The 18,580-nt window shown below is 54.6% G+C and overlaps 1 protein-coding gene across 1 annotated transcript; it reads left to right on the top strand.

Annotated features, from left to right (window-relative positions):
* The first annotated feature begins 5,342 nt into the window (after positions 1-5,342).
* On the top strand, positions 5,343-17,243 carry Carhsp1 (calcium regulated heat stable protein 1). The gene is made up of 4 exons (XM_020178644.2): positions 5,343-5,486; positions 12,850-13,014; positions 13,950-14,072; positions 15,792-17,243. The coding sequence occupies exons 1-4, from the start codon at positions 5,380-5,382 to the stop codon at positions 15,952-15,954; spliced, it is 558 nt and encodes a 185-aa protein (XP_020034233.2). The 5' UTR covers positions 5,343-5,379; the 3' UTR covers positions 15,955-17,243.
* Positions 17,244-18,580: the final 1,337 nt, after the last annotated feature.

Here is an 18,580-nt window from a genome sequence, read left to right as displayed (position 1 = left end):
GATGTATTCACCTCTCTGAGCCTGTTTGCTCTCCTGCAGAATGAGTCTAAAAACCCCTTTTGCCTTAGCAGAGCACTTAAGAGTTATGGAAGTTCATGAGATGGGGCCAGCCCCTCTATCAGCTCACCAGGCCCAAGCTTTTATTATTTTATTTATTTTTGCAGTGCTGTGGATCAAACTCAGGGCTTCACACATGCTAGGCAAGTGCCCTGCCCCCGCCCTATATCCTCAATATTGACAAGTTACCTGTCTGGAATTAACTGGCTCAGGTGTTAGTTTATTTGATCAGTCTTTCCTCTAAATCACCTGCACTGTGCTAAGTACCTAGCACAAAGTAGGTGCTCAAAGTTTTTTTTTGGTGGCACTGGGATTTGAACTTGGGGCCTCATGCTTGCTAGCCAGGCACTCTATCAATCGATCCACTCTGTCAGCCCTTTTTTGTGTGTTTTTTGTTTTTTTTTTTTTTTTTTTTCCGTGCTGGGGCCTGAACTCAGGGCCTTCAACTTGAGCCACTCCACCAGCCCCATTTTTTGTGATAGGATCTCATGAACTATTTGCCCCAGCTGGCCCCAAACCACAATCCTCCTGATTTCTGCCTCCCAAGTAGCTAGGATTACAGGCATGAGCTACTGGTGCCCAACAAATAGAGATTGTTAAGTGAATGTCAAATGGTGGGAATCCATGTAAAGCACACAGAAAGCTTGCAGTGGTTAGCAATTCATAACAAAAACCATGACACTCAGCAGAGTCACAAAAGCCAGGAAGGGGCAGACTATACAAGGAATGGAATGAGCTGAGAATTTAGGGAAACCCTCCTAGTCCCTCTGCTGCTATGTGACCCTGGCACCTTACTCACCCTCTCTGGGCTGTTCTATCTTCGCATGCAACAAGACTGCAACTGGGGCCATTTAAGGAATAAAGAAGTTGGGGCATTTTTTTCCTTCCTGCTCATCCTCTCTTTCCAGAGGCTTCCTGGCCTGGGTGTGAGTGGGAGGCAGTGAGACAAGAAGGAATCTCAGGAATGAGTGTAACTATTGCATGGCTGGAGGAGCTGCCATTCTTGCCCTGGCTGCTCCCTTGCCCTGCACACTAAATGGGAGAGGGCAGCACATTTGGTTCATGGGGAGCTATTCCCCCTTGGAGGAGGAGGGAAGCTTGGGCTGTAATGACCAGAGGAGGCCACCTGGGAAGATCTGGGGGAGAGAGCCCAGGCAGAGGGAATAGCATGTGCAAATGCCCTGAGGTGCCCATTGTGTTGGAGCAGAAGGAGCACAGAGACTTGAGGCTGGGCAGGGAGTGCAGAGATCAGAGTCCTCTTTTGAGAAGACATCTCAGGTTTCTGTGCCCAGGGGCAGCAGCTGGAGGAGGTGGAAGACAGGTGACCGTCCAGAAGGAAGTGGCTCTGACAGAGGCAAGGGCACTAGGCACGGGGAGGCAGTTGTTCCCAGAGCCAGAGGCCCCAGCCTCCTCTCCTCTGAGCCCCCAGGTAGAGTGACACTCCCTGGGGAAGGGGCACTTTGGGGTGACTCAGAGCCCACTCTGCTTACTGCTTTTGCATTGTGTGGTTTGGGGCTCATCTGAGTCTCACTTCCCCAGCCGTCAGATGTGACAATAATTCTTCAGGATCAACAGTGAGGATTGAAGGAGTTAAGATGTGGCCAGGTCCAAATGTGACACAAATTAGGGTACAAAGAGGACTTGCCACTTTTCAGGGCTTGAACATGGCAAGGTCACACTGAGATTTAAGCCAAATGTGTGTGTGTTTCGGTTTGGCTTTGTTTGTGTTTTAAAAAGCAAAGAATAAACTGGGCACCACTGGCTCACCCCTGTAATCCTAGCCACTGAGATTGGGAGGATCGTGGTTCAAGGCCAGTCCAGGCAAATAGTTTGAGAAACCCCATTTCCAAAATAACAGAATAAAATGGACTGGAGGTGTGGCTAAAGCGGTAGAGCATCTGCTTTGCAAGTTCAAAGTCCTGAGTTCAAATCCCAGTCCCACCAAAAAAACAGCATATAATAATAATTGCTGGGAACGTGTGAGCTGTTAAGCACTTCTTGACAGAAAAACATGTACTTACTGAATTTTTTGTGCTCCCGGGGTTAAACCCCGGGCCTCACACATACTGGACAAATGCTCTTCTGGTTTCTTTCCATGTAAGATGGGAGAACTTACCTTGGAGCGTTTTAGGGAAATACAAGACAAGATAAAAAGGGAGAGCTTCGGTGTGGAGCGCAGGAATGGGGGGAGGAGGTGTCAGGTGGGGCAGTGGCTGGGCCTAAAGGAATCAGGGATCAGTGTTCTTTGGGGTCAGCTCCCCAAATTCTTGGCCCTAGATATCAGAGCCGCTTTTTTGTCACAGGCCTGCCGGGAGTTTGTTCAGCTGGGTCTCTTCAAAGTGTACTAACTGTCAGATGTGGCAGTGCACACCTGTAATCCAGCACTCAGGAGACCCAGGCAGGAGGATCATGAGTTCAAGGCTACCCTGGGCTACATAATGAAACTTTGCCTCAGGGGGGAAAAAAAAGATAACCCAGATGATTATGGGCTGGATGACTTTTCAAACTTAACTCCCCAGGGCCCCGAGATGGGGGGACAGAAATTTACTGCAGCATTGAACCCCACTTTCTGTCCCCCTGGTCCATAACCCACTCTCAGCCCAGGGCCCCCACTAGTGGTATAATTCACAGAGCAAACAATTCACCCATGGAAAGTGTGACTTTTGATGGCTTTTAGTATCTCAGAGTTGGGAGAATCTAGCTGTAATCAATGTCATTGGCAGCACTGGGGTTTGAACTCAGGGCTTCACGCTTGTTAGGCAGGCACACTACCACTTAAGCTGCTCCACCAACCATTGTTTTATGTCTGGTATTTTTGAGACACGGTCTCACTTTATTCCTGAGCTGTTGTCCTTTTATGCTTCCCCTCGGAGCTGGGAAGGCAGTTGGGTGCCACCTTGCCCAGCCATTGGGCAAGGTGTAGAGGTGTAGAGAATTTTTTGCCTGGGCTGGTCTTCAACCTCAATCCTCCTGATTTCTGTCTCCTGAGTAGCTAGGATTACAGGCGTGAGCCATTGCACCTGCCCTCTTTTTTTTAGATACAGGGTTTTGCTATGTAGCCCAGGCAGGCCTTGAACTCTCAGCCTTCTGGGTGCTGCCAAATAATTTTCTGTTGTATAGATAACACGAAATTTTGTTTAGGCATTCACTTGATGGACATTTGGGTTGTCTCTCCCTTTAGGCTATTAAGAATCATACAGCTCTGAACACCTGTGTACAGGTAAGTTTTTGTGTGCATTTACATTTTCCTTTTTCTTTGAAGGGACTGGGGTTTGAACTCAGGGCTTTGCACTTGCAAAGCAGGTGCTCTGCCACTTGAGCCACACCTCCAGCCCATTTTCCTTCAGTTATTTTGGAGGTGGGTCTCTTAAACTATTTCCCCTGGCTGACCTCGAGCCTCCATCCTCCTAGTCTCAATCTCCCACATAGCTAGGATTATAGGTGTAAGCCACCAGCGCCTGGCTGGATATACATTTTCAGTTCTCTTGGAGACATGTAGAAGTGGATGTGAGACTCAGCTTAGATTGGATCTTTTCGGTCACAGGATTTAATCAGTAACCACCGCTGTTACAAATGTTAGTCTCACTAACTCGCTTCCCATAGGCTCGCTTCGTGGACTCCGCTTAACGTGATAAGAGTTGCTATTAGAAACAGAGGGTTGTTATCCTCAGCTGGGCCAAGCAAGATGCCCTGGTTCCAGAGCTGATAACCAGAACCAGCTATTGCTTCCCTGAACTTTTAAATTTCTTTGTTCCCAAAGTCTGCTCCCAACCTGGCCCCTTTCTAATTAGCCAACCATGCAGACTGTGAGCCCAAAACCTGCCCGATCCAGGGGCAGGAGAGGGAGCATGGCGTCGGATAAAACCCCTGCAGACTTCCCGCCCGGGGTGTGTACCTCCCAGAATTCCCGGTGTGCATCCTTCTGCAGAAGTAAATTTTGTCTTGCCTGTTGACTTTTGAGTAGTGTCGTCTGTCTTGTGACACCCCAATATCTTAAAGATATTTCTAACAGTGGACATGCCTGGGGCCCTAGGTTTAATGGTTTGAGGACCTGCCAGACTGTTTTCTGCAGTGGCTGGGCCACTTTCCATCCCACTCCCATCAGCAGTGTAACAGGGCTCCTCTCCTGACTTTACACTTAGTTTTGTCTGCTTTTCCATCACGTGGCCTTCAAAAAGGTGCTGGGTGCCTGAGGTGGCAGCTGGTGGGCTCAGACAGAGACTGCAATGCTAGCCCCAACTCCTGAGCTCACTAGCTCAGGCGAGCCACAGAATTTTGCTCCCCAGAGCCCCACCAATTCCAACCTGACCCTGAGTCCCTAGGCTGGGATGGAGTTCAAGGTCTGCTCCCGATGTGCTGTGAACATGCACAGTCACCTCTCTCTGTGCCTCAGTTTCTTCTTCTGCAAAAAGAGCAAAAAGCTGGGTGCTGGTGGCTCACACCTGTAATCCTAGCCACTCAGGAGGCAGAGATCAGGAGGATTTGAAGACAGCCCTGGGCAAATAGTTTTCGAGACCCTATCTCGAGAAAACCCTTCACAAAAAAAGGGCTGGTGGAGTGACTGTGGCTCAAGATGTAGACCCTGAGTTCAAACTCCAGTACTGAAAAAAAAAAAAAAAACCAAAACCCAAAAATGGAGCAAAAACGGATGAGGTTGCACAGACCTGTAATCCCAGCGTTCAGAAGGCTGAGGAAGGAGGGTTGAGAGTTCAAAGTCAGCCTGGGCTACATAGCCAGACTGTCTCAATGAGGAAGGAAGGAAGGAAGGAAGAAAGGAAGGAAGGGAGGGAGGGAGGGGAAGGAAAGGAAGGAAAGGAGGGAAGGAGACAGGGAGAGACAGAGAGAGAAAGAAAAGGAGCAAACCATTTGTCCCCCAAAAGCAGAGGACTCAGGATGGAGAGGAAATAAAAAACTTAGAAAAGAAAAAGGACAAAGCATTTTTCTTTTTTTTTGGTTTGTTTTCCTATTCCTCCTGTTTTTTCTTGTTGCCCTCTGTCTGTCGTCATTCCTTTATCTCTTTCTTTCTGCTAAAACCCAGGAGCCCTGCTTATCTGGACGTGGGGGCTGGACCGAACGCGTGGCTGACGAGCGAGACCTGCCCCGGCACGAAGACCCGACTCTCCCACTTTGCAGGGCACTCAGCCGCCAAGAGCTTCTGCAGGCCCGTGTCCTCAGACGCGCGTGCCCAGGCCGGCGGCCCCAGCCCACGTCCGCGCGCGAGGCCACCAGCCACCAACACAAAGGTCCCGCGGCGACCGCCCCTCCCTTCCCGCCGGCCCCGCCCCGGGCTCCGGCCCGCGATCCCATTGGCCGGGAGCTCCTATGGGCGGGGTCCTTGGCGTCCCGCCCCGAGGCCACGCCCCCTCCCCATCTCCACTCTCGCAGTCCAAGCGGAGCGAAGCAGCTGGCAGGGCAGGTCGTGTCGCCAGGTAGGCAGCTCTTTCCAGGATCCCCGGGGGGACGTGGTGGGGCGCCCCGTCTCAAGACCCCAGGAGTCCCAGGAATGGGGCCTCAGCTTCCTCTGCCCCCTTCGACCCCCTCGTGCCGGGTCTTACAGCTCCCCGGCTGCAGGCTCCGTGCTGGGCTCCTCTGGGCCCCTAGGACATGCGCCAGCCGCCCGGGCCTGTGGGGGAGCGCGGGTTACTCATCCCAGGAGAAGGGGTGGGTGTGGCCGCAGTTGAAGGGATCTTAGGCGGACGTCGGGTGGCACTTCCCGCCTGGCCACCTGTTTTCTGCGTGCAGGGAGCGCTCTCCCCTCCCCTCCCTCCCGCTGTCGCCCGTGGGCTGGATCATGAATGGGGTGACTCGCAGTGCGGGGGGCGAGGCGCGGGGGACGCCGCACGCGGGAGGCGGGGCCAGCCCCAGCTGGGTCTGACCACGGTCCAGCCACCGAGCCCGCAGCTGGCGCGGCCAGGCCGGGCGTGGGGAGCCGCCCTGGCGCCGCGATTGGCCGCATCTGGGGAGGAGGAGCCGGGTGCGCGCTCGCCCTGGGTGTTTGCGCCCGGCCCGGGTCCTGCGGACGCCGAGCAAAACTTCACCCGCGCGCGCAGCCGCCTCCCCGCCGGCCGCGCTGGCAGCCCAGGTTCACAGGCCGGAAATGCAACGTTCTTTTTTTTTTTTTGAAAAGGAAGAGCTGAGGCCACAGCTTTTCTGATCTTAGAATGGTTGTGTGAGTGGCGAGGGCAAGCGGAGATCAGCAGGCTCCAGGCAGGACCTCGGTTTGGAGAGGTGGAGGTGTCTCATTGCAAAATAAGGGGTCCCCCTTTGAGATGCCACTTTCCTAGTAGAAAGGGGTGTGTGCAAATAAAGAGAACTGGCTAGCCCCGCGCGGGAGAAGCAGTAAACACTTTCTCTTCGTCTTTTTTTTTTTTTTTTCCTGTTTGAGTATTTCTCAGCTTCTTTGCTCCGTTCTGGCCTTTTTATCTGATCGACAGGTCGAAGCCAGGCCTGGTTGTTAAAAACAAAGGGTTCAGCACCCCTCACCACACCCACGGCTTGCTTAAAATTGTCCGATGTCCCCATTGTCCTCTGAGCCTCTAACTTTTCAACAGGGGTTTTATCTTTCCGTATAACCACCTCCAGCCCTCTGCCTCCTGTCCTCCCATCCTCCGGGCCTTTGCCCCTTCATTGATCCCTTAACCAGCTCAGGATGGGGGTGTAGCCCAGTGATAGAGCGCTGACCGCAAGGTCCTGGGTTGCATCCCTAGGACTGCAAAAACAAAACAAAAGAAAAAACCCCAATCAATCATCTAAGCAAACAAAACCCCAGCTCCCCGCTCCGATAGCCGCTCTGGGTCAGGGGCCTTGTCCCTCTGCCATCGCTCCTGGGGCAGCCCGGCTGCCTGCCTGTCGGTCCCCTGCCTCCCCCACTGCCCAGGAGCCCCTCCAGGGCAGAACATCCGGAGATGCCTGGGATGAGATGCTTTGGGATCAGAATGATCTGAGCTGGGCCCGGCTGGGGTCTTAGGGTGCGGTTGAGGGTAGGTGGGCTCCCTGGGAGGGGACCTGTCTTTCTTTGTCCTGCTGAGTGGCAAGGACAAGGCGTTTGGTTTCTGTCCCTCGGCCCCATGTCTGGGGTACAATTATTGTTGACTGAGACCACTGTGTGCCCTGTGTGTAGCCAGCACCCTCTACACCTGTGCACCCCTGGGAAACCAGTATCCTCCCTGTCCCGATGGACAGATGAGGAAACTGAGGCAGGGAGCAGCGAGATGACCGGTTAGAGGTCACTGAGTGGAGGGATGGAGCTGATCTGAGTGGATGCCTAGTGCAGAGCAGGGTAAAGAACTGGTTTCCCCTCGGAGTTCTCCAGCACGGAGCTGCCCCCCAGGACAGAGCTGACCAGGTTCGCGGAGGCCAGGCCGGGGGCCGCCTTGGGTTCCCGGTACCCTGATCACCTCCGGCTTCCGGCCTCTTCCCAGCACTGGGGGCCCTGGGGGCGGGAAGTGGTTCGGGCTGGAGCTGGCTGGGGCGGTCCACGGTTGGGTGGGCTTGGGGCGGCCCTCTCTCTCTCCAAGAGGGTTGTTTGCTTTTCTCTGCTCGGATGCTATTGGCTGGTGGAGGACTGGCCCCGCCTCCCCGGTCCCCTCCTGTCCCCTCTCCTCCTGCCTCGCCCTGGCGGATCCCCGCTCTCCCCGGAACAATGGAGGCGAGTGTGGCCGAGGCCCGCCCCACGCTGCGGCAGCCTCTGGTTTCTTCTCCACCTCGGTGGCTTCCAGGGACCCCTCTGGCTCAGCTCACCTGCCCCCTCCCCCCAATCCACGTGCCCTGATGTGCCAGGCTGGGGTTCAGCTGGGTTGGGGGTGGGGACCGGGAGGAAACAGTTCTCACCCCAGTTTACAGATGGGAACCGGGGATACCAGGAAACTGCGATTCTTCTAGAGCCCTGCCCGGCCCTGCTCCACTCTGTTCAGTGGACCAGCAGTAGCTACCTCCCTGGGAACTCCTTGGAAATCCTGTGAGATGCTCATGCCTGTAATCCCAGCTATGTGGGAGGCTAAAATCAGGAGGATCACCGTTGGAGGCCAGCCCAGGGAAATAAGTTCCAGCGACCCCTCACCCCCAGTCTCCAAAATAACCAGAGCAAAACGGACTGGAGGTGTCCATTCAAGTGGTAGAGCCCCTGCTTTGCAAGAGCGAAGCCCTGAGCTCAAACCCCGGTCTCACCAAAAATAAATAAATACTGTGAAATGTAGTTAATGTAGAAAGCCAGTTAGAACCCACACAGCCTTCTTGCCCGCCCCTTCCATAGCTGGTTCTCTAGCAGCCTGCCCTGTCCCCTTTCTAATGTGGCCACCCACCCAGCATGACTTCACCCTGGCATAATGAATGCCCAGAGGCCTTGCCTAGTCACAAACTCATGGAAGAATCAGGACATCCTCATTTTGCAGAGTGAGCTTGACAAGTTTCTGGCTTTGCCCAAAGTAAAGCTTTGTGCTTGAGCCTCCATCTTCCTGCCCTCGGAAGGGGGGAAAACCACAAGAATGGAATCTCATGAACTCAACTCCCTCTCACTAAAGTGTAAATGACTAGTAGCATTTCCAGGCTCCCCTCCCTGTAGTGAGCAGCTGGTTTCTGGATTTGGTTGGGGGTTTTCAGGCCAAAAGGACAGGAGGCCCAGGCCCCACAAGAGGTTAGCAGGGGCTCTCCATGATTCTGTCCTCAGTTCCCAGATGTGGGAGTGAACTGAGGAGGGTTGGGAAGGCCAAGGTGTCCCCCGCTGAGCTCCCAGAACCTTCCAGCAGAAACTTTGGGGCCTGTGGAAAATTCCCAGGCTATTTTAGGTTGAAGCTTTCTGCTGGTTCTCAGAGTAAAGGTCTGTGACACACCCCTCCCTGGGGACAGCCAGGGTGGGAGTGGCTTCCCGCCCCCACTCCAGGCCTGTGGCCCCTCCCCTGGCTGGGAACTCTCAGAACTGGGGGAGGGGTACATGGCCAGCTGTTCACCTCACCCCTACATTGAGAGATTCTGGAGGCTTGGTGCCTCAGTTTCTCCTATCGTACCCAGGGCCAGCATTGTACTGACTGTCACATAAGTAGTGCAGTGCAGCGGCCTGGTTGCTGGAGGGGGGCCAGGTGTGGCTCCATCGTCCACGGCGTGTACACACACTAGCAAACCTGGGCATGCAGACAGCCGTTTGTGCATGTGTGTGTAGACGCCCACCCACCATGTATACCCACAGCCACCCCCCATGTACACACGGGCATACACCCCTGTGCGCCTGTGCAGACACCACTCATGCAGTCATGCACACAGGACCCCCATGCACACACGTGCACATATGCACACATACAAACACATAGTACACCCTGCCCTGCAGTCATGGCCTGGCCCACCTGGCTCTGACCTAGAGCCTTCTGCAGCCTGAGTGAGCTTCAGCGCCACCCCTTTCCCCTGGGGTGGTCATGGAGGGTGGGTGGACGGTGAACCTTGCCTCACTAGGAGCTGGTTAAAGACCATGCTCATATGCTGGACGGGGGTGAATGCCCCTATTCCTGTGGGGGGGATAGAGCCACCCTCTGGGTGACCCCTGTGCACCCCCTTCACAACTGGACTCTGACCCAGCTGCCCTGTACCTGGGGCCAGCTCTGTCCAGCCCAGATGGCTCCAGAAGGCTGGCTGGGTGGTGGTGCAGGCTCCTGGCCCTCCAGGCAGCCCCCTCCTGACCACAGCCCCTTCCATCCTCTGTTTCCTCCATGGTCCCATAGGTGTGGATGAGGCATTGAGCACTTTTGCACTGTTGAGGGAATGCCAGCCAGGGCCAGGCTTTCCCGGCTGCTGAATGGACCTTTGGGCCATTCCTTCCCCTTCCTGAGCCGAGCCCCTGCCCCGTGCCAGGATGTAGATGACCCCATGCTGTCCTCTGCCTGCTCCCTGCTAAGGGGCTGGATGTATTTGTGAAGTGAAGAGGCTCAGGTAGAGAGAGAAGAGGCCCCTTGCTTCTGGTCTGTTTCATCAGCCCAGGGAGAGGGGGCACAGTGAGGCAGAGAAGGTGTGTGGGCAGAGAGGCAAATGGTGAGGAAGAAGGAAGACCCAGGATGAGACAGTGGTGATGGAGCAAGGAGGTTCCTGGGCTGGCCCTGCCCCGCTTTGCACCTCATTTCCTGCCTGTCAGCCCTACCCCCACTCTACATGATCTCCTTGCTGCTCTTCACTCACATTGGCCTCTCCTGACCTCAGGGCCTTTGCACCAGCTGCTATAGAACAGCCCTCCTTTCATTTTCCAAGTGACTGATCCTTCCAGGCCCACCTTGTACCCTTCTTCATGTAGCCACCCTGTTGCTTTTATCCCTTCTTTTTAGTAGGGCTTTGTTTTTTTTTCTTTTGGTGGTATTGGGGTTTGAATTCAGCAACTCGATTTGCTAGGCAGATGCAATACCATTTGGGCCACACCCCCGGCCCTTTTTCCTTTAGTTTTCAGGCAGTGTCTCCAGCTTTTTGCCTGGGACTATGATCCTCCTACCTATGCTCCCCATAGCTGGGATTACAGGTGCCCACCACGTCTGACTTATTTGTCGACATGGGTCTTGCTAACTTTTTGCCTGGACTGGCCTTGAATCATGATCTTCACACTCTCTGTCTGGGATTATATGCGTGAGCCACCTTGCCCGGCCTGTTATATGGCATTGATAATTTCATTTAGCTGTTTATTCTCTGGCTCCAGGTTAAGCTCTGTGTCTCCAGTGCCATGAACAGACCCGGGTACTGGGCACACGTTCGTTGAGTGACTTTATGATAACCATTACAACAGAGATCATAGCTGACAGTTGCTGCTTTCTTGTTCCGGGTTGATGGTGAACCCAGTGCTCGGCATGTGTTATTTTGTTTCAACTTCATGATGATTGCTCAAGTCCAGATTTATAATTCCCAGTTTCCACTTACCAGGCGCAGAAAGGTTAAGTAACTCTCTCAAGATCACACAGCTGGTGGGGGGAAAGAGCGGTTTTAGTTAGAAGGGGAAAGGGCAGTTCCCCACCTCCTCTTGCTGTTAGCTGGTCACTGTGGTCTCACCTGCTATCTTGGGAGGTCATGGAGGGGCCCTCCTCTCCATGGTTTTACGTGGCTTCTATGGGGCTTTTAAATAATGAGTTTTCAAACATCCCAGAGTCACCCCAAAATCTGTTTCCAGCTACTTTTTTTTGTGGTCGGAACTCTGAGCGCTGGAACATTCTAGCACTCTATGACCTGTGCTACTGGGTCACGCTGGAGCCTGGACGGCCAGCCCAGCAGTCGGGGCCTACCCAAGGTGGGGGCCTCCCTGGACTCGTGGTCCTGCCTGGCTGGGGCCGCAGCTAAGAAGAGGGTCAGGAGGTAGCTATGTCAGTTCCTCCAGAAGGCTGCTGGCCCCTCCTCCCTAGCGGGACAGAACCGAGGTCCCAGGGCGAGGGGGGTGTGGAGGAGAGGTTTTGTCTCCTGGGAGAGGGGCTCCTTTCCCCCTGGCCCCACTGAGGACCCAAGCCAGGCAGAAGGGGACATTGCCAGGTGATGTAGGTGAAAACTCAGGGTCCTTGGGCCATGGAATTACCACAAATGGGGACCCCAAGGAGCAAGGGGCAGCAAACTCAGCTGTGGGAGGCAGGGGCTGCTGGCTCATGCCTGTAATTCTAACTACTTAAGAGGCTAAGATTAGGAGGATCGTGGTTCAAGGCCAGCCCAGGCAAATAGTTCCAAAATAACCAGAGCAAAATGGACTGGAGGTGTGCCTCAAGTGGTAGAGTGCCTGGTTTGCAAGCATGAAGCCCTGAGTTCAAATCCTAGTCCGACCACAAAAAAAAGTAGCTGGAAACAGATTTTGGGGTGACTCTGGGATGTTTGAAAACTCATTATTTAAAAGCCCCATAGAAGCCACGTAAAACCATCCAGGCCTGCTGCTGTCCTACAGTCCTACAGGCTGGTGGTCTTGAGGGGACTCCCATTTCAGGCCCCTCCCCCAGCCCAGGGTGGGGGTGGAGGGCAATGTCCAGCTTTGCTCCATCTGGTGTCCCTGCAGGTGCTGGCTGTCTTCTCAGATGGGGAAACTGAGGCAGAGGGGGGAGGACTTACCCCGGGGCCCAAGACCTGGGCTGCTCTTTGCTGTTGACCCCGGGCCAAGGCACCTTCACAAGCTGAAGTGTTCCTTGTGCACAGCGCCAGGTCCTGCTGTAAACGGAATCACTTGAAGTAAGGCCAGATTCCGCTGCCTGCTTGGGTCACTGAAGGAATTTGGTTGTACAGCGGGGACTGGGCTTGGGACCAGCTGGAAATTTGTCATGAGCTCCTGGGTCTGGATGGGGCCTGCTAGCCAGGCTGCCTTTGAAGTTCCCCTTGCCGGTGGGTCTCTGCCGCGGGTCCCACTTCCTGGCAAGGGGCTTATGACATTCCCGCATCCTCTCCGAGATCCGTGCTGGGGTCAAGCTGTCTGCTGTGGGTTCTGGAAGTTTCTAGAAGTGTTCACTCTTTTCCAGTGCCCTCCCCTGAGGGGTCTGGCATGGGGCAGGGCCCAGGAGTGCTTGTGGATGGCCGGTCCAGAGCTCAGGGGTGGCATTAGTCTCCTGGGCTCTAAGTGTCCCTCTCACATATGTGCCAAGTGTCCCCAGTATGCTAAGACCTGTGCCGAGCTGTGTTAGAAGCTGTGGCTGCCACAGGAGCCTGGGCACCTGAGCTGGGCCCGGTGATGCTTCAGGCAAGGTGACCTCTGCGTGGGCCTTCAGCCTGGGCTGAGCCTGGAGGAAGGCATCTCAGACATGGAGGGGGACATGCTGGGTGCCACCTCCCAGGCGTGACCCCGAGACGCCTCTCTCTTTCTCTCTCCAGGTCAATCATGTCATCTGAGCCTCCCCCACCGCCACAGCCCCTGTCACATCAACCTTCGGGTGGGCTGCTGGACGCCCCTCGGGCCCGAGAGCGCTCGCCATCTCCACTGCGGGGCAATGTGGTCCCGAGCCCGCTGCCCACACGCAGGACGAGGACCTTCTCAGCGTGAGTCTCAGGCTGGCCACACGTCCTTCTGTCCCAGGCCGAGACCCCTGCTCTGTCTCCCGCCACCTCTGGGCCTCTGCATCCCCTGGAGTGTCTTAGGGGTGGGCAGAGGTGGCAGATGAGTACCTGGAGAGGCACCTTCTAAACTCTGGGGATGCAGCCCTGGCCCCAGGAACCTGTTCCATCTGGGTGGGACATTGTCGCTGTGTTTAAATCACCAGACTTCAGTCACACACAGCCCTTTCCCTGAGAGACGTTGACTTGCTCAGCTGCACAGTGGGCAGTACAGGGTGGCCACGGGGCTCTCAATATGATGCCTGGCAGGTGCATAGTGCAAACTTCAGACCCAGAAGGTGGTTTCTCCCAGAGGAGCCGTGCAGGGTGGGTCACGCCTGTAATACCAGCACTTGTGGGCTGAGACGGGATGATCTTGAGTTCAGGCCAGCCCGGGCTACACAGTGAGTTCGAGGTTAGCCTGTCGCAAAGCAACAATAGTAACCACAAGGAAAAAAACCCCAAAAGAGGGAGAAGGGCTGGGATGTAGCTTGGCGGTACAGCGCTTGCCTAGCATGCATGAGGCCTCGGGTTCGATCCCAGCACCAAAAAAAAAAAAAAAAGACAAAGAGTGAGAAATAGTTTCTGAAGGGATGCTCAGAGATCTTTTTAGCTCAACTCTTCCCTTCCCAAATGGGGAAACAGGCTGAGAAAATTCACTCTCTGGGTCGTCCAGAGACTCGTTTTTACCAGTCTGCACAAACAGCTCCCAGGGTTGTACAGTGCACAACCTGTCTGACTGCGCGCGGTGGCCCGAGCCAGAACTCCCTGGAGCTCAGCTTCAGGCAGGGGCTGGGATGAGCTGGGGATGCCCTAGCAAAGAGGAGGTGGCTGTCCTGGAGGGCCGCCGGGGACCCTCACACCTTCCCCTTCTGTGTCAGGACGGTGCGGGCTTCCCAGGGCCCAGTCTACAAAGGAGTCTGCAAGTGTTTCTGCCGATCTAAGGGCCATGGCTTTATCACCCCGGCTGACGGTGGCCCCGACATCTTCCTGCACATCTCCGAGTGAGTCAGTGGCAGGTCTGGTAGACCGGGCTGGGGCGGCGATACTGTGGCCTTACGTGGGTGGGGGGTTGGTGTGTGATGGATGTGTGTCTGGTGTGTGTCATTCTGCCTTTGACAGGTGCTATGACTGTCCCTGTGTGGCTGCTGTGAGACTGCACAAAGCTGGCTGGGGGGGTTGGTGATGTCTGTGTGAACAGCTGTGTGTAAGCGTGTGTGTGTGTGTGTCCCACCACGAGGATGTGCCATGCCTGTGGGGGACAGGGTGGTGGCAGCTCCAGGAAGGAAGTTTGGGGCTGGACCCTTCTCCTGCCACTGGCCTATGGACGTCCTTCCTTCCTGAGTGTCTGGAAGCCCTTGGGGAGTCCGGGGCAGGGCTGCGGGTCCTCAGGTCTGTCTCCCCTCCGCTCCCTGGACAACGCTAACTTGCACTCCCAGGCTTTTCTGTTTTGTGTGGTGTTGGGCAGGTACTCTGTCACTGAGCCACACCCCAGCCTGCACCCCTGGACCCGCCAAGCTTTCATGTCAGCAAGTGGCCAGCAGAACCCTTCCCACACCGCAGCCCTGGCAAACCCAGTTTGGTTTTGTTTTTGGCGGCACTGGGGTTTGAGGGGCCTCACGCTTGCTGGGCTAGGCAAGGCACTCTTACTGCTTGAGCCATTCCATCAGCAGAGATCACAGTTTTGAAAGAAGACTCTTGGGGCCAGGTGGTATGCACCTGTAATCCCAGTTACCTGGGAAGTGGGGTAGGAAGATTTGAGGCTGGTTCAAGGCCAGCCTGGGCAAAAAGTTGGAGGTCCTATCTGAGAAACAAATTAACAGCAAAAGGGCTGGGGACATGGCTCAGGTGGTAGCATTTGCCTATCCAGTGCAAGGCCCTGAGATCCAACTCTCAGTCCCACCGCAAAAAGACAAACAAGGGAACACGGTGGTGGACAACAAGCAGAAATGATGGAAATACTGCGATGTCCGGCTCCACTGTTGGGACTGGAATGCAGGTTTATTCCTGAGCTTCCTGATGGTCAAGGCGAAAAGGGAAAATACTGATTCTCTTAGATTATCTGATCCAAACAGGCTGGTCCTGGTGTTCAGGATCTGAAGGGGTTTTCCTCCTGGGGTCTGATGCCTCACAGTGAGATGGTGATTCATCACCTGGAAAGTGAGGAAACCTTCCTGGGGGTGGTCACAAGGGAGAGTAGTTTTTTTTTTTGCCCTAATGGGAATGGAACCCAGGACCTCATGATTGCTAAGCAAGCACTCTATCACTTGAATCATACCTCCAGTCCTTTTATTTTGTTTTGGGACAGGTTCTGGCTACTTTTCCTGGGCTGGCCTTAAAATTTCCCTGCCTTGGTCTTGTGAGTAGCTGGTGTGACCCACCATCCCCGGCTCTAACAAACACTTTTTTTTTGGTGGAACTGGGGTTTGAACTCAGGTCTTAAGCTTGCAAAGCAGGTGCTCTACCACTTGAGCCACGGCTCCAGTCCTCACAGATACTTTTTTGAAGGTGCACGGAGTATCTGGGGGAATTCAAGGGCAAAGACACAGCCCCTGGGACTCCTGGGACCAGGACAGCAGTTTTCCCTGGTGGAAGAGCAGTTGCTCCTCTGAAGGTGCTCTGGGTGGTCTCGTGGGCCTTCTGGCCAGTTGGCTGCTGGTGTCTTGGGGTGGAGACCATGGGACTCTCCTGGGCAGGCACTGACTGTTCTTTCTACCCCTCAGTGTGGAAGGGGAGTACGTCCCGGTGGAAGGCGACGAGGTCACCTATAAAATGTGCTCCATCCCTCCCAAGAATGAGAAGCTGCAGGCTGTAGAGGTGGTTATCACCCACCTGGCACCGGGCACCAAGCATGAGACCTGGTCCGGGCACGTCGTCAGCTCCTAGGGAACCCGGACGACCCCTTCTCCTAGGCTTGGGGGAGACTTTGGGGGGAGGAGGAGGCAAGGCCAGAATGGAGGTGACATTCTACCACACGAGGTGGGGCTTCAAGTTGGGACAAGGTCCCTTTTAAGTATTCCTGGAGGAGAGGGGAATTGGGGGAGCAGCATGGGGTACGCTCGGCCACCAGCACAGCCTCCGACCATCGCAACAAGCATTCCCCACCCAAAAAGCATTAAAAGCATTTAAAAAGGAGAGGTGCCCACTGGTGGCTGAGTGGAGGGTGCAACCCCAGCCCAGGGGTGGGTCCATGACTGCATCTCCCCAGCTGCCCAGAGAGACAGGCTCAGGCCCCAGATCCCCTCTTGGAATTGGTGACCCCAAATCCACAGCTCACTGACCCACTTGCAGCCCTACAAGATTTTCCCAGGGAGAATTCTCACTCAGTGCCTGCTGTGACTCTCCTGGGAACAGGGCAGAGCGGTCTTGGAAGTTCCGACTGGCTGGCTTGGGGGTCTTTGGACTGAGGGACTTGGTCTTTGGTGCCATCAGCAGCAGTGTGTCATTGCTGTCAGTTGGGGGACAACAGCTCCTGCCCCCTGGCATGGCATTCTGGCGCTGGGGCTGGCTTTTCTGGCAAGCCTGGTCTTTCACACCTGTTTCTAGTCAACTACCATCTGGTAGCCATTCCAGGCCTGTCCTTAAGGTGCTTGGGTGGGGTGGCCAGGGGGTTGGGGGAAAGGGCTTATGGTAGACATTTTGTTTAAAAAGCAGAACTTTCTTTCTGCCAGGCATGGTGGTGCACTTCTGTAATCCCAGAATTTGGGAGGCTGAGACAGAAGCATAGAAAGTTCAAGGCCAGCCTGGCTTCACTGGGAATTTGAAGTCAACTTGACATACATAGCTAGAACCTATCTCAAAAAACCAAGAGGCAGGATGTGGCTTAGTGGTAGAGCACTTGCCTGAGCACACAAGAGGCCCTGGGTTCCATCCCTAGCACCACAAAACAATAGGAAACCCAGAACTTTCTCTGCATCCATCCATCCAGGCAGCTTGCTTTTCTGATGGCCTTGTAGAGTCAGAACTTGGAGACATACACCTGTGGTGGGGGGAGGGGAGGGTCTTTAATAGTGGTCCTAAATGCTTAGAGATCCTGGTTGTATTTTTGATGCTAGGGATGGAACCCAGGGCCCTGCTTGTGCCAGGCAAGCACTGTCACCAAGTCACACCCTCCGCCTCCTCTCCTCCACCCTCTCCCCAGAAAATCTGATTTTTTTTTTTTTTTTTAAAGAGAACTGAAGCACTCTCCAGAACTGCCCTGCACTTTGCTGTGATGTAGACTTTGGTAGAAATTTCCAGAGAACTGATCCTTAGGGTTTTCTTTGCTGTGGTGTGGTTTGGTTTAATTGGGAGTTAAAAATAGATGTAGATGGGTGAGATGTTTTGAAATGAGGCATCTACATCAGGAATCCGTTTATCAGCGCAGGGCGGTGAGCCTTGAAACTGGGCCTGGGGCCGGTGGCCAAGGGCCAGAGAAGAGGGAAGATCGCTTGATCTGGATGGACCTGCTAGTGACCTCTTTGAGGGGCTGCACGCTGACCCTCTGCAGAAGTTTGTCCTTCCAGCCCGAGAGTGCCAACTGATCTGTTTGACCAGAAGGGGGTGAAGGCGAGAGCGCTTTTGCTGATGACTGATGAGGTTGTTTAGAATAGGCCATAGATAAGCACAAGCTGCCATTTTTTTTTTTTTGTCTCCTGCTGCGCACCTCAAAGGGGCTTCCTCTCCTGCCTCTGCCCTCTGCAGGGTCAAAGGTGGCCTTTTTTCCTCCAGTCCTGGCTGTTCTCCAGTGCCTCCCCGGGGCCTGTCTGCTAGTGCAGAACACACTTCCAAAGGCACTTCTGCCACCACCCCATGAACACCCTGAGTGAGGTTGGCGCCCTTGCCATCACCACCACCCCCCACTCACCAAAGCGTCTCCTCCGCTTTGTCCTCACCCTGGCACAGGGCCGGGCTTGGCACGGTCCTGCAGGCTGGCCCTCTGGAAAGGCTGTGCCCCATAGTGACCTCTGGATCCTCTCGCTTGACAGAATCCTTTGTAAACGGCTCTTCCTGTGTGGCCACATCTTCTCAATCCGAGAATATTCTGGAACTGCAGGATGTGAGCTGTAGAGGACTTGTTCTCCCCCCAGGCATGGAGTCTCAATTTACAGATGGGGAGGAACAAGGGTTGGCGACTAAGCCAGGAACAGATTTCAGGTCCCTAGTCCAGATCTTGCCTCCCGCCTCACCTTTTTCTCAATAAAGTCTGTTTTGTGTATGGCTGTGTGTGTGTGTGTGTGTAAATGTGGAGGCCACCTCTTTCCAGAGCCAGTGGGGTCTGTCGAGGCGTACACTGCAGTCTTTGTTTATTTTGAGGACATAGTAAGCTGGTGGAGTGGCTCAAGTGGTAGAGTGCCTGCCTAGCAAGCGTGAGGTACTAAGTTTGAACCCCAGTACTGCCAAAAATTCAACAAAAAAAGGGTAGAGCACACAGTAAATACTGTTCTTTATTTGGGGGTATTTGGGGTTGAACTTAGGGTCTCCTGCTTGCTAGGCAGGTGCTCTATCACTTCAGCCACGCCCCCCAACCCTA

The sequence above is a fragment of the Castor canadensis genome, chromosome 17 (assembly GCF_047511655.1).
Source record: "Castor canadensis chromosome 17, mCasCan1.hap1v2, whole genome shotgun sequence".
NCBI classification, from domain to species: Eukaryota; Metazoa; Chordata; class Mammalia; order Rodentia; family Castoridae; genus Castor; species Castor canadensis.
The sequence above is the reverse complement of the archived record's forward strand: the minus strand, read 5'-3'. Positions and strand labels throughout refer to the sequence as shown.